The sequence below is a fragment of the Seriola aureovittata genome, chromosome 14 (assembly GCF_021018895.1).
Source record: "Seriola aureovittata isolate HTS-2021-v1 ecotype China chromosome 14, ASM2101889v1, whole genome shotgun sequence".
Classification (NCBI taxonomy): domain Eukaryota; kingdom Metazoa; phylum Chordata; class Actinopteri; order Carangiformes; family Carangidae; genus Seriola; species Seriola aureovittata.
Window position 1 is genome coordinate 19,176,362 of NC_079377.1, and position 24,402 is coordinate 19,200,763.

The 24,402-nt window shown below is 41.5% G+C and overlaps 2 protein-coding genes across 5 annotated transcripts in view; one reads left to right on the top strand and one right to left on the bottom strand.

Annotated features, from left to right (window-relative positions):
* Positions 1–24,402, top strand: part of camkmt (calmodulin-lysine N-methyltransferase) — a 137,797-nt gene that overhangs the window by 80,830 nt on the left and 32,565 nt on the right. For 3 of the 4 annotated variants that reach the window (XR_008829544.1, XM_056395244.1, XM_056395243.1), the window contains exons 8-10: positions 2,602–2,676; positions 11,528–11,591; positions 14,788–14,919. Coding sequence is in view for 3 of the 4 variants with exons in the window: in XM_056395244.1 (XP_056251219.1) it covers positions 2,602–2,676; positions 11,528–11,591; positions 14,788–14,919 (271 nt within the window). In the remaining variant the exon portion in view is untranslated. Of the gene's footprint in view, positions 1–2,601; positions 2,677–11,527; positions 11,592–14,787; positions 14,920–15,852; positions 16,658–24,402 lie in introns of those variants that run through there. The other variant, XM_056395245.1, reaches the window with a different exon arrangement.
* On the bottom strand, positions 16,974–19,641 carry LOC130181252 (piggyBac transposable element-derived protein 3-like). Its single transcript, XM_056395242.1, has 2 exons — positions 18,383–19,641; positions 16,974–18,167 (listed from the first exon to the last, which is right to left on the bottom strand). The coding sequence occupies exons 1-2, from the start codon at positions 19,443–19,445 to the stop codon at positions 17,440–17,442; spliced, it is 1,791 nt and encodes a 596-aa protein (XP_056251217.1). The 5' UTR covers positions 19,446–19,641; the 3' UTR covers positions 16,974–17,439.

The window sequence follows — 24,402 nt, forward strand, 5'->3', positions numbered from 1 at the left end:
CCTCAGTGGGAGTATAAATCCTAACCATGGCTGTATTCTAGCAATGCTCGACACAGATATTGTACAGAACAAGTAAACCTCCCTTCTTAATCAAGGAACAACTAAAGCCTGCCTTCTCCCTTGGCCTCAGCCAAATCTCTCCAGCAAGTTCAGCACAAATTGGTTCAGTACTTTTTATGTAATCCTGCTGAAACAAACAGTCACGGGTGAAAACACAACCTCCTTGGCGGAAGTAACAACACCAACAAACATAAAAGCTACATGAGATGAAAGTGCATGGTAAGTAAGGCACACAGAAGCAATAGAAATATTCTCCCACAATGGTGCAGTGTGAGAGTGAAATTCTGAGAACGAAAGGAAGATTGTGGTGATTTATAGACAGACATGTATACTGTCCTGTACACCTGTTTTACTGAACAAACACCAAAATGTTATCCACTGAATTATGCTGTGTGTGTGTGTGTGTGTGTGTGTGTGTGTGTGTGTGTGTGTGTGTGTGTGTGTGTGTGTGTGTAGTAGTTTACCTTTATAGATACCTGATCCTATTCACCACCTGTACAATATTTTTCTTTGACATTTTCACATGATAAATGTGAATTTTTTTTTGTTGAATTTTTTCTATATTTGTTCCAAATATCTGCAAGCGATGGTTTTGGACCAACTTTAGATGGACAACACTTCTTTATTATTTATTATTGTACAAATCTCTTGTGTTAATTAAATGAAACACTAACTTAAAATACAATCAAAGCAGTTTTTTATCTTGAATGAATGTCAATTTTATAAATTTTCACATCGTTATGTCTCTTAAGTTTTAAAAAATAAATTACAAAAGATCAAACCTTTTTCATTACATACTGCTAAATGGAATATGTGTGTGTACGTGTGTTCACATGCACAGAATCATCCAAGCAAAATGATTCCCTTTGATAGGGAGTTCTCATCCAGAAACCATCAAGAGAACTTTCCACAACACACACACACACACACACACACACACACACACACACACACACACACACACACACACCTCATATGCAAGGACGGGCTAAAACATAGTTAATTGTTGTCCCTGTCTCAAAAAAGGCATTTTGCCACTGACTGACTGTTTTGCTTCCCTACCTCTTCTTCCCCCCATCTCTCTCTCCCTCTCCCCTCTCTCTTTCTCTCTCTCTCTCTCTCTCTCTCTCTCCATTTCTCCCTCCTGCACATATTTACACGAGTGGAAGATGGAGTGAAAAAGTAAACGTATAATTAGGCTACATTACTTTGATTGTTTTCTTTTCAGATTATGCCTGCTGTCATCGCTGCACCGCAAGAGAGGGCGAAGGGCACGATGCGATTGGACAAGGGGAGGGAGAGGGAGGGGCGTGTCGCGTGATGGTGTGTGCACGTGCATGCGTATGTGTGTGCGTGTGTTGGGACCTCCTGCCGCGAATCGAGATTGTGTTTCTAGCAGGGCCTAATGTTTTGTTTACTGAGTGTTAATAATGCCTAATTAATAATCCCCCAATCTGCCTGACAGTCTGAGAGAAAGAGAGAGAGAGAGAGAGAGAGAGAGGGGGGAAAATGGTGTGGAAAAAGAGATGGAGGAATAGTACGCGGTGTCAGCACAGCCTTCACACAATCTGGATCAACCAAATTACAGCCAAAGAAAAAGGAAAACACATCAACCATTGGTAATCTACTTCAAAACAGCACCACGAGGGATCAGTAGAAAATCATAAAAGAAATAAAGACTGACCAAAACCTGGCCCTTAAGACTGGTGAAAACCCAGAGAATGCAGACTGCGCCACTGCTACCAAAAACAAGACACTGAGACAGAGCAACACCTCCTCTTCAAATAGCAAGAATTTGACTCACTCTCCACCAAACTGCCAAACCAAAGCGTAATACTTATTTTTGGAGGAAACTGATAATTGCCATAGAAGCATCAAAATATGTTTAAACCTGAGGGGAAACCAGCAGAACATCTGTCCCCGCTTTTTAATTTAATTTAATCTATTTTCTTTTTTGATTCTCACTATTTCCAAACTATAGCTCATTCTATCATATATATTTTCTTTTTTCTTGTGTTTCTATAATGCATATAAGATTTTATGGTGTATATTTTATAGCAATGTGCAAACTATTTTCTTTTTTTTCCCTACATTCTGAATTACTAATCTTGTAGTGTAAATCATGTGCAACCTCTTTGGCAATGATCAGGCCAATAAAGTAAGAATAGAGAAGAGGACAGTGTGGCGATTGAATATGGATTTGGTCCTCCTGAGTGTGAGAGAGAGTGTGTGTGTGTTCACATGGTATAAATGTCAAGTGTCATGTCAGAAGCTCCCTCGCTTTACCTCACAGATGACATGTCGTCCCTCCCCGACGCTTTCTCCAAGTCTCTACTGAAGCAGAAAAACAGTGGGGGTCAGACAGAGATGTGTCGGGGAGCAAGAAGACCAAAGTGTTGGAAAGAGAGAAAAGAAACAGTGAAAGACAAAAGAGGGACAGGCCGCTGTTGCTCGCTGCGCAGCTTCATGAACGCTGGCTTTCTTCTTTCATCAGCTCTGCAAATACTTAACTTTGGTCTCTGTTTTATGTGTGTGTTACAGGGTGGTGAGGTGGGACTGTGAGCCTGACATTTCGGCACTAGAGGGTCACTTTGACATTGTCATGTGTGCAGACTGGTAGGTACACACACACACACACACACACACACACACACACAAAGATTTATCTCTGTGTGTGTGTTCATGGCATTAATTTTCGCTTTTGCGTGACAGTTCTTGCAGGGCCCCCCACCAGCGCCTGGACCTTCCCCGCCTTTTCCACACACGCACATATACTCACACACACATCACACACACATACATACATATGCTCAGATGCCCGCCTGCCTCCATTTTACACCAAATTGCCTCGTTTTCATGCTTGGTGTCCCAGCAAATGGATGACTTAGGCAAATTGCAAATAATTGCGCCTTGACAAGGAAGGAGACACAGTAAGATAAAGAAAGAGTTGAGGGCGGATGGAGGGAGGAGCAGAAATGGAGATGGAAATGGAGAGACAGAGCAACATAAACATAACAATTAGCCCATCGGTCATTGAAATGTAGATCTTGTGGCTAATCAAGAATTACATCTGTTTTAATCGCTCAGTCGTACTGTGTGAAAAAAAAATGCATCAGGATTTTTAGTGCATCCTGCAGCTTGACTTCCTTGGAGAAAATATGAAGAAAGGTAAGTGTGATCTGTGAAAGAAATTGCTCCTCTAAAACGTTCATTCAAGTTATATGTGCTGTCAAAGGGGATGGAATGTGCAACCTTGATTTATTTATTCACACACGCTCACACAAACACACACACACACAAACACACACAAACACAAACAACACACACACAAAGGGCTGTCGTGGTAAATAAATGTGTAGGTACACTTCTGCATCCAAGGCCTGGCCAGTACACACCTGCAGTATTTACTACAGAGAGAGAGAAAAAAGAAAATCAAACATGATATTTTATACACTCCATATCATACAGACATATTTTGAATTTTTTTTACTAAATTATAATGTTTTTAGAAGCTTTTAATTCTTAAAAAAATATATAAATTAACATCATTTAAAGACACACTGAAGTCATGCAAACCAACAAAGCAAGGTTGAGTTATGATAACTTAGGAATCTTTAGCTATGGTTAAGTACAAAGTGACCGTGTCATGGTGGAGTGTCTGCCTAGTCTCTGAGCGAGGTCCTGCTTAGGTTCTCCAATGCTGATTTGGGCAGTGATATAGAAACTTTTTTGGGGGGGGGGGGGGGGGGGGGTGTAACGGATGCAGTGGGTCTCATCATGGTAGCAATGCAGCCTTCATAAGAGATGAAGGAAGCTGAAGGTTAAGTTTAGGGCTCGGTTGTCCCAAAAGACTTCAGAATCAGCAGACAGATAAAAGGAAGTCAAGCGGTGTCCAGGTGCAGTGGTTTTTGAAGTAAAACAAAAGATGTGAAAGGAGTTCATGCCGGATATGGAGAGGTTCAGGCAAACCCTTTCGGTGACTGGAGGGAGGGGCAGGGGCTTGGCTAGAGTGTTTTAGCAGGAGAGGACAACTGCTGACCATGACTGGTGATATCATTGGGTGATGAGAAGAACATTTTGAGGAACTCTTGAGCTTGAACGTTACACCTTTTGTGGACGAGTCAGATGACTTGGAGGAAGCCTCACCAAGCCCTCTGGTGGTCACCGAGGCAGTCAAGAATCTCGGCGGTGGTGAGGTACCTGCGATGCTGCAGGCTCTGGACAGCGTTGGATTGTCTTGGGTTGTCTTTGTGGAGGTTGAGGATTGAGCCTAAGGACTGGAAGACAGGCATTGTGGTCCCCTTTTTCAGGACTGGTCATTGGACAGCACCTTCCTTTAGGCTATTGTGTTTATGTCCATTTACCCTCCACCACACGTGTACACACACTTTCACACATGCGCATACAAACACACACACACATGCTGAGAAGATAAACATGCTGTTGGTTAATCAAAAGTTCTTGACTATTTTGTAGCTTGACAAACACTGAACAAAATCAACTTGTGTACAGTATGTGTGTATCTGCCTGCTCAAGTGTGTACATGTGTGCTAAGTGCAGCATTAGCAAACGCTGTTATCATTATTGTAATGTCACGGTCATTACAGGTAATAGTCAGGTACAGCACTCAGAGAGAGAAAGAGAGCAGGCAGCTAATAGAGGATATTTTGAGGATATTAGCAGACTAGTGTATATGCACGTGTGTATGATAGATAGAAGCAGATAGTGTGAGAGCGGAGTAAATTGCATGTGAATTTTTGATATCACGAGTTCTTCAGATTTCCCATTTCTCTCAGCAGCGATGTGCGCTTTAGCCATGGGTCTGTGCTGTCTTTGTGTGCGGTGCCATCTTTTCTGTGCGTGTATGTGAGCGAGTGATTGTGTGATAATTGCAGTGGTGCTGGTTGAAGAGTGATGGCTGACCGATTAACGGGCGCGTCATTGCGATGATCACCTGCGAAAAGGTCAACAACGCAGCTTCCACTCCGATTAATTATAGTTCCTACCAGTAGCAACGGAACCACCGCTGAGAAGGGAGGAGAGCGGAAGGGAGGAGGGGAGTAAGGAATGGAGAAGAGTTTGGTGAAACATTGTCTATCAGAAGTCCATTATGTGCTAACTTCTTTGGATATAATGCCAATTTTTGAAGGGGGGGGGGGGTTATGCAAAAGAAGAATTACTGTTAGATGTTATTTAAGTGCTGTTAAAGTCAATCTGGCACTGCTGACCGCTTCACCAACTTTTGAACGTGATGAAACTGCAGCACTTGAATAAGACATTATGAACTGCCTCTCTGTGTGATGTCACACCTGGGAAAAATATAATTCAAGGTCTGAATTATAGGTTTGTACACAGTGCACGAGACCTTGGAGGAATCTCTGTTGATTAAAGATAGTGCTACAGTCATGTCAACTGAACCACCTCTGTTGAAAAGAAATGTCCTTCATATATACTGCACTGTATATATACAGTAGTCTTGCTACTTCGTCACAAAAATAGAAAAATAACCCACCATGGTTGTTATTTTACAGGTTGGTTGGTAATAAACCTATTGAAACATATGTTTTATTATTGGGTGACCTTTAGTGGCCATAGTGATTGTGACAGGAGCATATAGAGTATATAGGAGGAGTATACAGAGTGACAGAGTTGGTGTTAGGAGGAGGTTGGGGTGGATGGATGGGTCGACAAAACAGAACTTTCATACAGGCGCCCACTCTTCATTTTCCCAGTAAAACCAATCATGAAGCGATCGATGAAACCACTCAACGTTGTTTCTTTTATCCATGACCGTTGCATAACCACATGTTTATTATTGCAACCATAACGACAAAGATGAGAAACTACAGGCGATCAATGGAGAAAGTGAGCTCTACTCAGATGTGTATTGCTTGATGTTACTTCTCTTGGATGTTTGACCATCACTGATTTTGTGACATCACAGCTTGTTTGGAGCCAATTGTGGTTCAGTATGAAACATACACTGAAACTTATGAAGTGTGAAGTAGAAACTTGAAACCTCCAGTTCACATTTTATGGAAATAGGAGACGTCTTGTTCCCAGTAGTGAAAGAATGTTTAACTAGTTTATTGAGATTTACGTCCTATCAGTTTTCCAAAAGTCTAATCACTGACAGTCGAAATCTAAGAGATTCACAGAGAGAAAGACAGACAGTAATGCGGGAACTGTGTGTGTGTGTGTGTGTGTATGTGTGTGTGTGTGTGTGTGTGTGTGTGTGTGTGAGATAGAGAGAGAGGGATTCCTGCAGTGGGCATGTGGATGGCAGAGAATCCTTGGCTGGGATGTTGGCATGTCTGCTTTTTCCAAAAACTGTCCATGTGTGGGCACTGAGATAAAGCCTTGTTTGTGTGTGTGTGAGTCTGTGCGTGTGTGTGGATTTTTCTGTTTTTGTACCATATCTATGTCATTTGCATCTTGTATAATCACACATGCACTTTTTATGCATATTCACCTCTTTTGTGTTAATTTTAAGACCTGACTGTTAGATGCGATTGCATTAGATAAGGAACTTTGGATGCATTACCACACACAAAACACAAGCACATCTTTGTTGAAAGCTCTATGTGATAATTTGGCACAATAATACCACTCTGGACAGAAGGTCAGAAATATGTAATGGCAGTCTTTTGCTCTTTGGATGATGTTGAGACTATAAACAAGCCAGTGTTGCCCGGTGCTTGTAGATTATGACGGATCAAGAAACAAAAGGTTTTCATCATGTTTAATTTATTATACAAAAAGTCCTCACCTTTTGTGGGGTTTCACCGTTCTGTGCCAGTGTCCTTTCCACTGCACAAAGTCAATCTTAATGCTTCATTACATTCTGTGGGAGTCAAACACACTGCTGTTACAGATAAAGTTAATATCTTACTGTACAAAAAAACATCACGGTTTACTGCATTTCTTATCTTTCTCTGTTACGCAACAATGATTCTTGGAGGCGTTTAGTCATAATTAAACTTAAAAAAAAAAACATTTTCATTTCATTCATTTTCATCTGACATATAGAATAACTGTTGAAAACCTTTTTCTCTTTCTTTTCCCAGTCTCAATCACATCATTTCTTCCTGAACTGCAGTACTTTTTAAATTTCTTTTATTTGCCTAATGGAACAGTGTCAACCATTTTGGTTCTTGTGCTACATACAGTAAGACTCCACATGCAAATTATTAGAAATATTTGTCAGAGGTCTATATAAAATTTCTTTTATCACACTAAAGTAATGAGAATAATTTTTCATTATTGTAATAGACGAGAATTAAATGAATGAAAAGGACAGTTTTAAAAAATATTTCGACCCTTTCATCTCATCGGTGTTTCGAAATATTTGATCAACATGTCATAAATCTGTTGCTCGAGTTTCTTTTAGGTTGTACTTGCAATACTGGTGTTGACCACTGATGTACTGATGTACAGTGCTGTTGTAATTCTGCATTTTCAGCTGATAGCAGATCACAAAGGTATCTTAATGATTTTATGTTAAATTCAGAAAATCAGGAAAGAAAACAAGGTTTCAACAGTGATTCTTAGAGGCTCGCTTCTTGTCTACACCAAGACATGCGTAAGTCGCTTTCTAAGAATGTGATTAGAGTCACCCATTCAACTACACACACACACACCACACACTGTTGTATATTCCTTAATAGGATGAAAGACTGAAACCAGTGTGATGCCGTCAGCTGTCTTTTACTGCATTGCACTCCACTAGCTCTAAATTTAGTTTTTGCCATGTGTTGTTTTGTTTCTTTTTTTCTGTCCACGGTCACAAGGTTGTGTTGCTATTCCACTCTTAAGTGGCTTAGTCCTGTTTTCCCACATGACAGTACAGGTAGTAACAGTGAATTCCCTGCATAGTCTGGGATTGAAACAAATTAGTTAGATATCCTTGAAGTCATTTTTTAAAGCAAAGTGCAGTAGAACAAGAAAATACTTGTAAACAAAATTCAAAGAAAACAGGAATCATACAGAGTCCAATTAATCTGACCAATAAGGGATCTGGTTTTGGTTTTCTGACAAAATGATATTATATTTGCCTCGAGTGATTTTCATTGGCTCATTTTGGATATAGGACAAAGAGATGACATACATATACACCCTTGCATCTTGACCTTTAACCCTTTGGGAAACTACAGCTTCGTAGATGATGTCATGTGTTTCCATGATCTCACCATTGCAGCCTTGACAACATCCTTTATGTTCACATATGTGTGTAAGCAGACAAATATAGCAGCGATGCTCTCTCCTTCTCTCTCCCTCCCTCCCTCTCTCTCCCACACACACACACACACACACACACACTTGCCCGTGCTGTGCACTTTGACCTCTAGTCAGTTTTGACTGGAGTTCGCTGGGCTGTCCTGGGAGGGAGGGGTCACCGTGAGACAATAGGTCTCTGACAGTCTGGGGGCATCAGAGGTGACCTTAAAGGGGAAGACCACTCAATTTTCGAGTCCATCAATGTTAGCCTGACATTATAAAACAACAAACCCCAGCCAAGCAGTGTAACAGACGGTAAAATATACAAGAATATCATCATATCAATATCATTGTCTACATTTTATTTGTACAGTGAAAGTAAAGAGAAGCCAGGAACTCAAACTAACAACAATTTACTTGCCTGAACTATTTCTACTGGTGAAATGATCGCAGTTTAACTTTGTATTTAACATGTATCTGTCATGTCACAGTATTATAGTGGGAGCTATGGACAGCTTTAATGAAACTCTTTCATCAGTAATGACACAATATGGTGTAAAGGACGATTAAGACTTAGTTTCTGCACTTTGAGATGGTCTTTTTCCCATCTCTGACGTTAACTGTTGCCCTCTAAATGGCACTCTGCCCTTCCCCTGCCCTCAGAGCGGGTGTGTGTCTGTGTGTATTTCAGCCGTTACCTCCACCCAACTAGCCTACTTCCTTGTTTTCATTACCACTCACTTTTCCCGTCAACTGATATCTGTGGCAAAATAAACCAAACACAAACCTCTCACCTTTCAAGTCAAATAAACTTTGCACCTCTGTCTAACCTTAGAAGGAATAATAAACTTAACACCTACGTACACACATCCTGGTTTTGGTACAAGCTTGTAGTCATGTAGCTCTCTTCTTCTTCTTTTTAAATTTCTTATATATATCCGCTGAAAAAATATATTTTTGTAGGTATGGGTAGAGATGCAGTGAGGAGATGCTGTGAAATGTACCACTGGTCCCTCACTGGCAGCAGAGGATTTTGAATGAGGAAAGGTCAGAGGCTGTGATTGGAAACCTGCCACTCCATCGGCCAGTCTAACGGATGTGCGGGATTATGTCAAATCTGCACTGTATTGTTGCATTTTAGTCAAATTACTCCACTCTCATCTGTGATAATAGGTGCACACAAACATACACATGCACACACGCAGCGCACTACTTACTTGCATAATGGATTGAAATCTGTCTTTGTGGATATAGAGACAGGTGTTACTTTGTTTAGAATGATTAGAGTCGATTTGGGGCGTCGTGTGTGTGCGTGTGCGTGTGTGTGGCACGAATATCCATCCCATCCAAAAACAGTCACCGTTAAAACCAACTTGTTTTCCACAATTGAATTGTGTTGGGATGAAGAATTAAAACCTCAGTATGTCACTTTTCAGACTATATTTTCACTTGTATTAAACCCACATTTCTTTTTCTTTCCAATGAAATGTTCTTGTGGTACTAAAATGAATTTAATATCTTTGTTTCATCCTCTTTCACTAAGTGTAATTTAATTTTGAAGAAAAAAACTTGTGACCACTAAAATCCCACTTCTTAGCCTTCTTCCAATTTCCTTGTTTTTGGGTCGGAGCTCTGCTTTATTTCTGTCAAACAATGGCGTATTTGAAGAGTGAAGCTGCTACTAATTTATTTTCATTCATAAGATACTGATGTACAGCAGAGGAGGGACTGAGACTGACTAGCCTAAATTTTCTTCTTGATGTCTGTGGCACTAGATTACGGTAATTGTATGAGACACCAAAGTTATTTGTTGTAGTACATTCCCTTCAGGTCCAACCATCTGTGGTTGATGTAAAAGAGTTAGCATGAATATTTTTAGTCACTATCAGTAACTAATGGTAATGTGCTGTTTTTGTGAGAGTTGAACAACTGAACATTATTATAAGACCTGGGTTCAAGCATGTGATTTTAATGGTGGTTGTAGCTCTCACCTACAAGTACTCTTTCAGACTCTGAGAAAAGAAGGTTTATTAGTCAGCGTGTTATTTTATTCATGTCTTTAGACCGTAAGTCCTGCTCTCCTCTCCCTCAGCTGGTCAAATTTAAACCCAATTATATAGATACCATATACATATGAAAATGTGACCAGCCTGGTTGCTCAGGTGACCAACATCCTTAAAGTCTCCACAAATGCTGAAGAGGACAAAAGAGTGCAGGGTATTTACAATGCAGATGTAAAGTCATTTTATAAAAACATGTTTTTATGTATAACATTTAGCTTTGTTCTTATTTTGTTACTAAATTCTGAACTAAATGAAGCCAAAGTGATGACTGCACCTTTAACAAAAAGTCTCCTCTGTCTCCGTCTGTCTTTTCCTTCCTTTTCCGTTTCATACAATTTGCCCCTTCGAGAAAAACATATCTGTAGACTTGCTGCGACTCCACTCATCATCCACTCATCTTTGCATTAGCAGCAACACACACACACACATTATACAAATGCACACTGACACACACAATAACATGTATGTACCCAATCCACCGTTAAGCATCCTGATAATCAGATTTTCGTTGAACATTAGCAGCATGATAATTTGATATATGCTCCCTCTGTTATTTAAATGTGTTCATCATATTGTGTTTGAAGCTGCATAAACATAAATGCACAAATGGTCTAATTTACATCTCCAAGAATGTATCCACTGTCTCTCTCACACCCTCACACATGGAAGTTACAGCACAACGGTGTTTAATGTACAATGAAGGCAGTTCATTGATTTTGTTAACATTAACTTTTTGATTTTTTTTTTCTTCCCTTTGTTGTTTTTGTTCTTATATCTTCATTTTAACGGCAGAGCCCACATTCCAGGTATTAACTCCCTTAATTCAAGGTGCTTTGTGGCGCTTTGAAGTATCTCTGTAAAAGTGTGTATTTCTGCACATACACGTGGACGCTCTGTGTGTGTGTGTGTGCGTGTGTGTATTTACTGTAGGCGATTATATCTGCACACGCTGGATTTTCTGATGTTCTGAATTCCTCTCAGTGCCTCATCAATAGGCTGAGGTGGAAACACATGGAAACTCAGACGTAAACAAAAAAGGGAGAGCATCTTACTCATGCAAATTGTTTTTCCCCTTCTTCCTGTTGGTGGATTTATTTGTAAACAAAAGAAAATAAATAGCCCGCTGCTTTATCTGGAGCTGCTATCGTACGAATGCATTCTAACCTGACTCTCCCTCTCCCTTTCAGTTTGTTTGTCGACCAGTACAGAGCCAGCCTGGTTGATGCTATAAGGAGATTACTGCAACCTGACGTAAGTGTGTGCAAGCGTGTGTGTGTGTGTGTGTGTGTTTACCTCTGTGTGTCTACTGTATATATCTCTGCTTATCCCCTTCCTCTAAATCACCACCCACTCCTCTCAATCATAATTAGGCCTCGCCCCAAACCCTATACACATTAATAGTCTGACAGGATTAATATCATGTAATGCTTTAATGCTTATTATGAGCAACTTGAATGCATCGCTCTGATCTCCGTCTCTCTCTTTCATGCCTTCCCTTAATCATAAATCCGAGGCAACTTCTCCCTTTTGGCCCTGCGATAAGACCCCATGCTGTGACAGCCAAAGCAAATGGGGGGAAAAAAGCAAAAGGCTGGAAGAGATAGGGTTGAGATTTATATTCATCTGAGGGAAGAAGGCACAGAGGCAGTACAGAGGCCAGAGTGGTATTGGGAATATCTGTTTATGAAACAGAGTTGAAAACGGCACTGAAGGGAAGGAGATAGGGAGAAGAAGGAGGAGGAGGAGGAGAGGACACAGGAAGGGTGGGATGAGGCAGGAAAGAGATGGTTTGGAGGGAAAGATGAAGGCGTAGAAAAGATGAACAGTGAGACGGAGGTGGAAGAAGAATGGCTCCCTCCATCTAGAATCCAAACATGGATCTTGTTTGAAATCTTTCCTAGAGAGGTTAGAGAGCAGTTTTCAGTTCAACACTAAGTCTTTAAGAGTCAGACAAACAAACAAACAAACAAACAAACAAAAGTCAACAGTAGCCTCTAGTTTCATCAACAGACCTTGATGTAAACTGTTTTCACTAGAACTACTTTCTGCAGAAGAAGTAGTCCCCATGAAAACTGCTGCCTGCATGTTCCCTAGATAATCCAGCACAAATGGGACACTGTTTCTGGAAAGAGATGTTGCTGCTGTATTTTTTTAAATGTCATTTTTAAATGCTGTCGGCACCTCAAAGGAAAACCCATTCACTTCCATTTTATCGATGTGGAGGCAGAAATCCCAGCGATGGATATCTCAGAATCTGGGCACGTAAAACTAAAACTGTCCACATATGTAGATACCACACAGCTTTATTACCTTTGTTTCAAATGCAGAGGTAACTAGAATGTTATTTATATTGCGTTCAAGTTGTTTCCAGCAGTGACACACACGTTTCCTCAGCTGACATTTCAGAGAGTGTCATGCGCAGTAACACCTACCACCCGAATACGTGTCTCGGTTGCAGTTGAATTCAGACGCTGATGTGGTCGAATGAGAGACATGACATCTGGCCATTGTTGTACATCTGTGTGTTAAGTCTCTCTTCATGTCTCTCTCTTTAATCCAGTGGAGATAATTCAGGGACTAATATGATTTGAGTGTCGGCCATCAGACTGTTGCTGCCACTACAAGCTTTGCCAAATATTTAATAATTTGCTAAGCTGATTAAACAATTAACAAAGCAACAATTAATTCTCCCATCTAATGGCACTAATTTGTTGTTTCTGACAAAGGTGGTCCATCCGGTGGGCTGGATCCCCCTTAATCAGCTGATTAGTGCTGGGAGGAATTTGTCTGTTTGTTTGCTTTTGCTTTATTTTTAAAAGGGGGGGGGGGTTGGAGAAAAAATGCAACTGGATAGACGGATGAAAAATCATCTGTCAAACTGGGTGATCCTGCTGTTTTCACTGCCTTTGTGTTCATTTAGCTTGTGTTGTGTCAGTGTGCGTTTCTATGTGTGTGTTTGATGCATGTGTGTGTTGGTGTGAGCATCCCTCTTTGCTCCATTTAATTAAAACAATAATAACATGATCAACATGAAATAAAACTGAAAGCTGAAGGATTTCAAAGAAACTTTGAACCTCTTGGTAATCCTCTTAGTATTTGCAGGACATCTGTGATGCATGTGCACACACACACAAACACTCTTTCTTTCCCTCCGTCTTTCTCATACACACACAAAACACACACAAACAAACACTCAAACAAGTAACATACATGGGTAGATGCATTCAGACCTTCATATGTGTGTTCACATTTCCAGGGTTGATTGGATTATTAAAGCTTTCATTTTTGTGTGTGTGTGTGTGTAATGTTATGAAAAATGAGGTGTGAAAATATGTGTGAAGTTCCCCAGTAAGGCCGGGTGATATGGCCAAAAATGTTTTTATAAGTGGATATAGATAATTATTCATGATTTCCATTTTTATTTATTTATTTAATAGAGACCAGGAGGAAAGTAACACATTACTGTGCGGGTTAGGTTCTTGTAGCGTTTAGATGTTTTGTCATACAGTTTTGTTGCTGAGCATCTCTCCATTGTGAACTGCCTGCGGGTTGTTTCTTGAGATGTAGCAGATGTTGTTCATGATTGATGACGAGTTGTGTAATCCAAAGAGTGGAAGCGGCTGAGGTGATAAAATAAGTTTGTTGTATTCTCGCTCTTGGTGGGGACAGTTTTCCTGCACAGTTTACACACACAGTCTTAAAGGTGCTATATGTAAGCTTTTGCTTTCGCTACATAGCCTGAACAGCTGTACAGCATTAACATCTGTTTACTTAAGAGTCGAGAAGAAATGTTGCAACTTCAGCATCGAACTTCAATCCTTTACTCACCAGCAGTGGAAAGCAACGCCTGTTTTAGTTCTTGTTTCCTTTTTTCTTCTTCTGAAGTTTGCAAGCCAACCAGCTGGCCCCGGCCTGTCCCATCTCGTAATTCTGCTTTGCGATTGTGAGTCAAAGTAGTGTCCAGCCTGCCCTCAGTTCAGTGTGAGAGGATGAAGAAATAACACTGCATATTTTAACCTCATGTAAGCGCAACAATGGCGGAAGGTCTTTGCAGGCAACCACGTTCAGTGGCAGAGAAAACCTTCAAAAACCACCTTTAAAGAAACCAAAAAACTGCCATACTGCTGAGCCGACCTTTGTGTTGACAGTGTCCTCACTGTATTCACCAGCTGCACTCATTTTCTCACTCAATGCTGCTGTTGTTGGCTCCATTATGTAGGGATATGATAGGCTGTGATTGTGAGCTGGGGACGGAGCAAGCTTGACGTTTGTTACTGCACCTGTGAAACAATCAGACTTTGTATTGAACAATTATCTCATTACTATTGATGAAGTGTTGTGTATCGCCGGTTTATGGCTATCGTTTTATCGCCCGGGCCTTGTGCACGGAGCATTTGAAGATTATCCAACAACCATAGTACTTACCCTCCTCTCGTGTTCTACCCAGGGCATGGCGTTGGTGTTCGCTCCACTGCGAGGCGAAACTCTGAGACTGTTTTGTCAACTGGCCCAGCGGGCTGGACTCTGCGTCTCTCAACACCAGCAGTATGACGCTCAGGTCTGGGATGTTCACTTAAAGGTAAGAAGCATGTCCAAGAGCAGAAAGACTCCACAGCACTGGACCCAGTACTAAGTAAGACACTTGAGTTTTGGTAAGAGACATGACTCGCATGCAGTCATCTCATGCAGGCAAAGTGCTCATTGAATCAATACTATAAATTATTGTTCATTTTCTCACTGTGGATTCAGAGTGTCAGGTTTTCATGTTGTTGAGGTAAGAGTAAAACTAGTATAACTACAGTATGAGTAGAACCAGTCTACATGATCATCCACTGTTTGTTTTTAGGTTATTTTCATGAATGGCTTAAGGATTTCTGCACTGACCGTCAGATGAACAACACTATGACACTTCATATTTTAACCAGTTCAACAGTCGTAACAAAATGTTTGGTGCAAATTGAAATAAATAAAGTTAAACCCTGGTTAACGCACTTCAGTTGCTTTCTAAAAATAAATTTTGCAAAATCTGTTGCTATTTAATAAAGAGACAAAACACAATCCAGGCTGTGAATTGTGCACTCAGCTTTAATAAGGACTCGTGGATTAGCCTGTCGTTTGATACTTAGAGACACTTTGGGAGACACACCAGAGCAAAAACAAGCTGCCTTAACTTGGCACTGTGTGTGAGAGAGAGAGAGAGGGAAGGAGAGAAAAGGAGAGTGAAAAGAGAAAAAGAGCAACAGAAAGCACATGAGTAGGCAGTGTAAGAAGAAGTGGTGTCCAGCTGTTATCTCCATTACACACACAGCTACAGAAGAACAGGACAGCAAGGAGTGGGCTAAATTGGTGCACACATGTTCAGCTACACTGGTGGGACAATTGGACAGACTGGCCATTAAAATGCCTGTTAAAGTGACCTCAGCAAGGAAAATCTCACTCTTTCCTCTTTCCTTCTCTCTGTACTGTTTGTCCATCACTAGCATACTCACCTTCTGTAACGTCCCTTTCACAGTATATTTAGGGGGAGGACACGTTAACAGAGGGGAGTGACTCAAGACTGGACCTGGTCAAAATGTCACAATCCACATTTGGCCTCCTACTCTCCGTTGCAGTGAGAGCGTCAGTGGCCACTGTTCTCATGTTGAGTCCATATCAAACGAGCAGCAGCGTGTATTTCTGATTGTGTGACTCTGTCAGCGTCTGTCCATTAAAAATTATGTCAATGTACAACTAATTTGTTTTAGTAAAAACAGTTTAAAGGAACATAATGCCAACTGTGTTACGTTTTTAATTAACGTAGCAAGCAAATTGATCACTGTCAATATGCAATGCTGCATGTCATTGTTTCCCCCACAATATCCCCTCCTGGAAAATAAAGCACATTTAGGGAAATAAAAGCACTTGGTTAAAGTCAGGGAACGTTCAGATAAAAGATGGTTTAATATTTATAAAGTCCATGCTGACTTGAAGCACACAAGACGCATTTACTTCTTCAGTATTAAACCAAAGCCACCATCTTTCCTTGACCAAAACACAAGGCTTTTAATAAACTTCAGATTAGGTTTTATAGAGATTTTATATAGAGTTTTATTTTTAAATGTAGTAACTAAAACCAATAAATAAAGGACAAAATAACATTTAATCTTCTGTTAAGTTTCCCCTCGTATAGCAGCACATGAAGAGCAGAACAAAAAACCGGGAATTCAGAGAAAAAGAAAAAAAGTTAAGAGGGACAGACAGAAAGAAGTAGCCTCTGTAGTATTAGAGTGGATGCTGCCATTGCATTAAATTGAAAAGAAAAAACAACTTTGAAAAAGCTGCCGAGAGAATTGATTAGGCTTCAAGGCCACAGAATAATATGAATACAGTTTGAACAGTGAAATAAATTCAAAATAAAATTGATGTGGGTTAACCCATAAAGACCCGGACCCATTTCTACCGCAAGGAAAATTATGGGGGGCATAAAACAGATTAAATAGAGCACATAGAACACATTTCTCAAAAAATTTTCAAAATTCTGCCACTAGGTGGCAAAGATCTCAAAAGTGACTTGGATGTCACTTCGGGCGTAAAATAGTTAAATTATATGTTACACCTTAATCTGAAATTTTTTTAAATAAATCAGCCTGAGAATGTATTTCTTTGTCTTTTTATTTGTATATCCTCAGATCAACATCCAACAACATAAATAACATCTTAATAATGAAAAAAAAAACTCTTTGTAGGTTTAGTCTAGGCATTTTCTCAGATCAACAACAAGAAAAGTACCATCTGAACAATGAAAAAAACATGATGCCTCATAGAGTAGGTTTAGCTGCTTATCTTAATAATTATGGAAGGAAATGATATCAATAACACTGTCCCTGCCTTCCACTTCACACCACTGATCACTATTGATCCTTTTCTACTCTCTAACAGGTTGTCAAAGCTCACCAGAATAATAACATTTGTAATTCCACAATGAATAACCTAAAAGCTCAACAACTTTTGTGGAATTTGTAACAGATTTGTTTCTGGACAAAGTAGAAATATAGGGATGAAGGCCAGAGCTTGAACTACTGGTGGATTACCTATTTAGCAGAGGGGTTTGGGTGTGTGCCTAGGCAAAATGGTATGTTTTGAAACAGTTTCTCTCTTCAGTGAAGCAGAGACGCACGTCACATTTCTCGCAGACGGTGGTGGTTGCATTGGTTTTGCAGATTTTGCAGCGGCCACGCTTGGCACATTTCACAGGCCAGTGTGCAACCTGGTCCAGACGAACATCATCAGGAACTCCGACACGGACTCTCTTGGGAGGTGCTGGTGGAGATGGGGTTTTGCTGTCGAGTGATGGGCGCCCCCTTTCTGCCTGGATGAGGATGAGGCTAGTTGCCACCTCTGCCTGGAATCTTCTTTGATTTAGTGGCCTCTGACCAAGCAGCTTGCAGTCACGGCGGTAGGTCAGCCACGCGTTGACCAGGGCTAGCATGATGCTGTGCCAGAACAGGTAGATGTACCACCTCCGTGACCTCATGTTGTATTTGTACCTGGCAATACATCCATCGATGAGGTCAACCCCCCCCATGAAGGTGTTGTACTCTTTGACGATGTGTGGCCGGTTGACGTCAAGGAATGCTTTCTCTTGTTTGCTCCAGCGGTGAGCTTTGTCCTGTGGTTCCACTGCTGTGTGAGAGGAGATCAAGGTGACCGATCTGTTGTCATGCCACTTTACAATGGCCATGGATCCCTCTTTCTCCACCCTGGCATCGAAAGATCCTCTGCCTCTCTTGGCAAGACTCTTGTCATCCTCAAGCTGACATCCAGACAAGCGATTGCTGCGGAGTGTTCCTGTAATACATAAACAATAAGACAAAATGAGTGACAAAACTAGAAACAAAAACAAGAGAGGATACAGGAGAATAAGACAAAAGTGAGAATAGGACAATAGTGAAAGATGATAATTGTTTATGTTGTTAATACCTGTGTGTGTCAGTGTATGTCAGTGTGCATATGTGTGTCAGTATGTGTGTGTGTGTGTGTGTGTGTGTGTGTGTGTCTGTTACCTGTGTAGAAGATCTGCCGCTGAAGAAGCTCAAGCACCAGTGGTGCTGAAGAGAACAGGTTGTCAGCGAACACTTTGTAGTTCTGGCCTGGTGGAAGAGTTTCACACAGCTTGAGCACCACGTCTCCTCCCATGCCAAATGTGGTTCTTTTCCCAGTGCCACCTTCATACACCTGAAAATCACAGAGGATTCCTGTGGAAGTGCAACGGGCCCAGATCTTGAATCCCCAGGGGTGGGGCTTGCTCTTGACATACTGCCTTATTGGGCTGCGCGTTCCTCTGAAAGACACCATTTGCTCATCGATAGAGTTGTACTCTTCTGGGGTGATCTCAAGACATTGTTTGCGGAACATATCAAGCCATGGACGGATCTTCCAGCATTTGTCCCCTTCTTGCCTGTTTGATGAATCCGTATTGTCAGCGAAGTGGAGAGATGCGAGGAGGGTCTGAAAACGGTTGCGTGACATGTTATCAGCTACCATGGCACACCTTGTGTTGTTTTCCCAGTAGGTACGGTTTCCTGGAAGCTGGCAAAGACCCATGCGCAGGTACATGCCAATTAGGATTTCCAGCTCCTTGACTGTGGTGTTCACATTCTTGAGCGTGTCAGTGGTTTGGACACTGTACAGATTGGTTTGCTCCATCAATGACTCTATCATCTCTTCTGTAATGAACCTCCTGAAGTACTGCAGGGGAGTGGGAAGCTCGTCTGGAGGTGTGACACTCTCTCCTTTGAACGTGCAGTCAGGGGCTTCAAAAGGTTTCTTTCTCCAAGAGAACTTATTTTCTTGGCCAGTAAGATGTTTCTTGGTTGAGGTACTTGGTTGAGGTACTTCTCTTGGTTGAGACACTTCCCCTTCTGGTTGAGGTATTTCCTCTTCTGACTCACATTCAGACTCACTTGACTCCTGATTCAAGGGAGTGTAATCTGGATCTTCGACAGGATCGTCTTCATCTGAGCTGGTACCACCAAATCCCTCAATCTCACTTTCATCTCCATTCTGAATCATGTCCAGAATGAACTGGCTATGCTTATCCCAATCCCATCTCTTTTCCCTGTTCATCTAGAGAGAAAAAATGGTAAATATTCATGCCTTGCCTGATGTCATGATGTAGTCCCAGACCTGCCATTTTAGTAGCTAGCTACTTGGTGCCCAACAGGTCTTATTGCAACCCATGAATAAAATTATATAACTGATATTGGTTCAATTAAGCTAGAATAAACAATATATAACTAAATATAATTGAATCAGCCAAGTAAACTGATCAGATCATGATTAGTTTTCTTATTGTGACACATAAGTCACAACAATTTTTTTCAACCGTTTTTAGGCTAATTGCCGATGTGACATTTGTGTCACACCAATATTTAATTGATCGTTTTATACAAAGTTCTTCAAGAAATGTGTAAACAATAGTTTATTTTTAACAAACAGCATGATATTTAAACATTGCAATTCTTGAATTGGATAAATCTTACCTTTTAGCCTCTGAAAGAGCAGCTTCAAATTAGCTAGGTAGCTGGTTTTTCCAAATGCAACTTTCAGTCAAGTTCAGTCGGTTGGTATGGAAACACATGATCACCCCACTGGTCACATGACCTATCATAAATGCGCTATAGGTGTTACTCTGGGACTTCATGAGTGAAAAATCAAGGATTAACTTAACATGGAACCATCCTGAGCATTAATAGGGCGTGAGACAACCGTGTCACCGTGGGTCCTTATGGGTTAAAAAAGAGCATCATGAAATTATGCTGTTTTTTGGTTTTCTTTTCTTTGGTATGCCAGGGGTCTGTCAGACCATTCAGCTCACTGTTGAAATGCACACTTCCATCTTAGCAACACACACTGTTACACAGGAACACAAACACAGTGGGGTCAGGTGCTGTGTGCGGATATGAGGACAAGTTGAAGTGCCCCCCTCACAACTGAAGGTGATTAAGTCTCCTCTGCTTATCTTCTGATGAACACTCTGAACAACCCCTGTGTGTTTTTTTTTCTGTGTGTGTGTGTGTGTGTGTGTGTGTGTGTGTGTGTGTGTGTGTGTGTGTGTGTGTGTGTGTGTGTGTGTGTGTGTGTGTGTGTGTGTGTGTGCGCGGGTGCGTATTCGCTTGTATGTGCCTGACTGACCATTCTAGGCACACAAACACACACACATACACACACACACACTGCGCACACAGCTAAGAAACAAGCTATATCACAATCCCACACAGACCAGACATCACTCAGACAGCATATTGGCCAGACATTACACACAAACGCACACACCACATGATGATATCACAGCGAAACATACACTGCCACCATGCACATAAACACACGCGCACACACACACACACGCACACACACACACACACACAGACATCCAAATGAGCAGCTGCTGCTCATTTACACTACAGATTAGCTTTCTTCAGCTATATTTACTTTCAGTGGGTGGACCAGAACACAAGAAAATGCATATCAGACTCGACAGTGGAACACACACTATGGATTTACTTTCACTGTGGCTTAAAACAATCAAAGACGTCTCTACCAAAAGCATACATATACATTTTGAGGAAAATCTGAAACTGAAAAGCTTATATGTTTTTTTTTATACTGAGAATCCCAATTCCTCTAGTTTGTAAGTAAACGCTCTCTGTTATACTAAATTAACTTTCACTGTTGCTGCCTCAGCCTTTAGTTAGATTTTGTTTATTTAAAAAAAAAAAAGGGTGCGTCACATACTTTAAAAAAACAAACATTTTATATGTTGTGATATGTTGTATGATTTATAATATTTTGTGTAAGAAAATATTAGAAAATAAATCTAAATCTAGTATTGAGTGAACAGATTCTGTAATCTGCTGTAACCTTAAAAAACAAGGCCAAACTCGGCCACTGCAGTTCAAATATGTGTCACATGTGAGTGTCAACAGTGCAGTACAGTTGAAATAAGTACTAAGTATTATATCAATATATCATTAAATGGCAAATGTTTGCAATATCACATGTAACATAATCAAATGAATCTTCAGTACAACAGATAAAACTTTAATTTAATACATGTTGGTTGGAGTCATTAGCATGGACAACAGAGCTTCAGTGATACGATACCACTGAAAGCTGTGAAATGATCATAATGAATTATCTCCCAATCTTTGTCAAGTTAGCCGCACGCTCCACTGAAAATCAGAGTTTACTTCTTCTTTTCATGCTCCCTTAGCGACTCACAAGCTCCTCCATCTGGCACAGATGCTGTTAAACAAACGTACCCCACAGTAGCTGTGGGTATGCTGGCATTCCTCGCCACGCCGGCTTTGACACACGTCAAATTTGATTTTGTTTGGAATATACTGCCAGTCTTCATGTTTGCTTTGCATGTATTTGTGTTAAAAAGGGAGAGAGCAGGGAGTTTTTCTTTTTTGTAGCAATTCTTTACAAACCATCTCTAGACCCCGTCTCGCTACTCTGCAGTTTTTCACACATACACACACTTTCGCCCTCTGACACAAACACACTCGAGGGACTGCCGACAGCAGGCAGGCCCGATGTGCAGCGGTAGTGTGTCTAAGAACTGTGTGTGTGTGTGTGTGTGTGTGTGTGTGTGTGTGTGTGTGTGTGTGTGTGTGTGTGTGTGTGTGAGAGAGAGAGTGTGTGTGTGACTGTGAGTGTAAGGCGTGTGCTGGGACGGGCAGACAGGGCTAGTGCGTTATCCTCTTATCCCCACTGTTGTGGAATAGAGAGGCAAGCAGCTGGAGGGACTGCAAGCAGCCTGATAATGCCAGCGCTATTTTCTAACCCGCCATCTTAATCTTGTTACTCAAATGGTTGTGAAGAGAGAGTCATGAATTTTAATTTCTCTCAAACGCACATGCACACACACACACACATGCAAGAGAGTGTGTGTGCACATGTGTGGATCCCCCGTCTCTCTCACATGCATTAATAGTATCCCCACTGTGTCCATGCACTCACACTCTCTTCCCTGCCTCCTTCGTTCTGCCTCCCTCCTTCACTCTTTCTCTCTCTCTCTCTCTCTCTCTCTCTCTCTCTCTCTCTCTCTCTCTCTCTCTCTCTCTCTCTCCTGGCTACCCCCTTTCCTCCCTCCCCCCTTTCTCCGACATATCTTCCTTCACCCTTCTCTACTCTCCCTCCCTCTGTTCCCCTCTATCTTCCCATTTCCTACATCACGACCCACTTCTCTATTTATTCAAGCCTGTCCTTCTATCCCTTCCTCTACTCATCTCTCCATCCACCCAATCCCTCATTCTCTGTTTCCTAATCCTGCCGAGAGAGACCCCAGACATCCGGTTCATCCGTTCCTCCCTTGTCTCAGAGCCCCCTCATCTCTCTTTTTCCACCTTGTTCACTTTCTCTCTGGTCTACGCGAGCAGGGCAAGAAAAAATGAGAAAAAGCAGGAGGCAGAGAAATAGAGAGGCGAAATGAGAGCACGAGAGAGGAAGACAGAAGCTGAGGCGAAAGTGGCAATAAAATAAATGACTTGCACCTTGGAAAGGGAAAAAAAGAGAAAAGATTGTGAGGGTGGTGGGGTAGGGGGCTGGGTTGAGAGCCGATTTAGCCAGCCACCCATGAAGCTGATTAGGCAGCCTGCGATCAGGAGGAACAGCTTTGCTTGTTAAACTTTTCACCTCTGCGAGCTCTCAGCCCTCACCGCGTTAAGGCCTCCCCCCTCCTCTCGCCTCTCTATCCCTCCATCCCTCTATCTATCGCTTTCTTGCTCCTTCCGCCTGGTAGAATTTGAATGTGAATGCTGGCCATGGTCCCCATAGCAGGCTTAGCATGGGGGGCAGGCAGCTGCCCCTCCACGCCCAACCACCCCCTGGGCTGTCTGCTCTCTCTCGCTCTCTCTCTCTCGCTCTCTCTCTCCAGCTCTCTCTGGGGGTCACAGGTTCAACCACCGGCCGGTGCCTGGAGGGATGGCCACAGGATGATAACACACATGAAGGGCACTTGGGGAGAAAGGGAGGGGAGGAACGAGAGGGGAGAGGCAGACATGAGCAGTTTGTTCATATTCAATGAAAAGAACAGAAACTGGGGGAAGAAAAGGCTCGATGAGGAGAGAAGGTGTAGAAGGGGAGATCTCTCACTTTCTCAGGGGAAGGTATGGGAGTAGGAGCGATGAGACACGTGATAGAGCTGTGTCAAGGTAGGATGTGAAGCAGAACCTCAGGTAGCCATTTACATCATGGACTATATCTTCAAACACTGTTCATACCACCTTCGTCTCTGGTTTTACACCTGTGTACCTCTGACGTTTACATACACCAACTTGTAACTGCTTCTGGATGTGTAACACAATGTAACACACAATGCTGTGGCACAAGTTGACCCAGGTTAATCTCTTTGGCTTGATGGCAAAATTATTTTTACAGTTATATTTCTTAATTATTTAATTGTATTTAAAATTTCCAAACAAGGCACTTTGGTTGACCTGTTCTTTTTAAAAGGCCTAACACCAAATGAGACTTCTAATACTCCTGTAATTTCATAACTATGTGCACAACTGTCTTGTTCATTTATTGTTGTCCAGCCAAACAAAGTGAGAGACCTGCAGGTGATTGTAGTTTCACCCAGACCTCCTTAATTTAGAGAAGAAGTGAAAGAAAAAATATCTATAGTCGCTTATAGTCGAGGAGTAGTCTGGATGTTCTCCTTTTTAAAAATTAATAGCATCACTCTATGACACACTTTCATGATGATAAGTTAAAATGAACAATTATTGTCTTATAGGTTTTTTAGTTGCTGTGTGGTGCACATTTAAAGTACCTAAAGGCTGATCCAGATATTTTGATGCTGGGAAATTTGAATAAAACAAGAACAACTGCAACCCACAACGTCATGATTTTCATAAGTTCCAAAAACAACCTAATTTGTTGTGAACTCAGCCCACAGTCAGCAGTCAGTGAGCTCGTAATGTAAGTAGGCTTGGGTTGGATGGGAGGTCACTTGCGGAGCCGCAGATGCCGCTGACGGAAGTGAATTTAGGGTCAGTCTGAGTTTCTGTTTGTTGTG

Excerpts from the sequence above, each read along its gene's own strand:
- LOC130181252 (XM_056395242.1), bottom strand. The coding sequence starts at position 19,445 with ATGAACAGGGAAAAGAGATGGGATTGGGATAAGCATAGCCAGTTCATT. Across the intron at positions 18,168-18,382 it reads GCGGCAGATCTTCTACACAG|GAACACTCCGCAGCAATCGC; the intron begins GTAACAGACACA and ends TATGTATTACAG.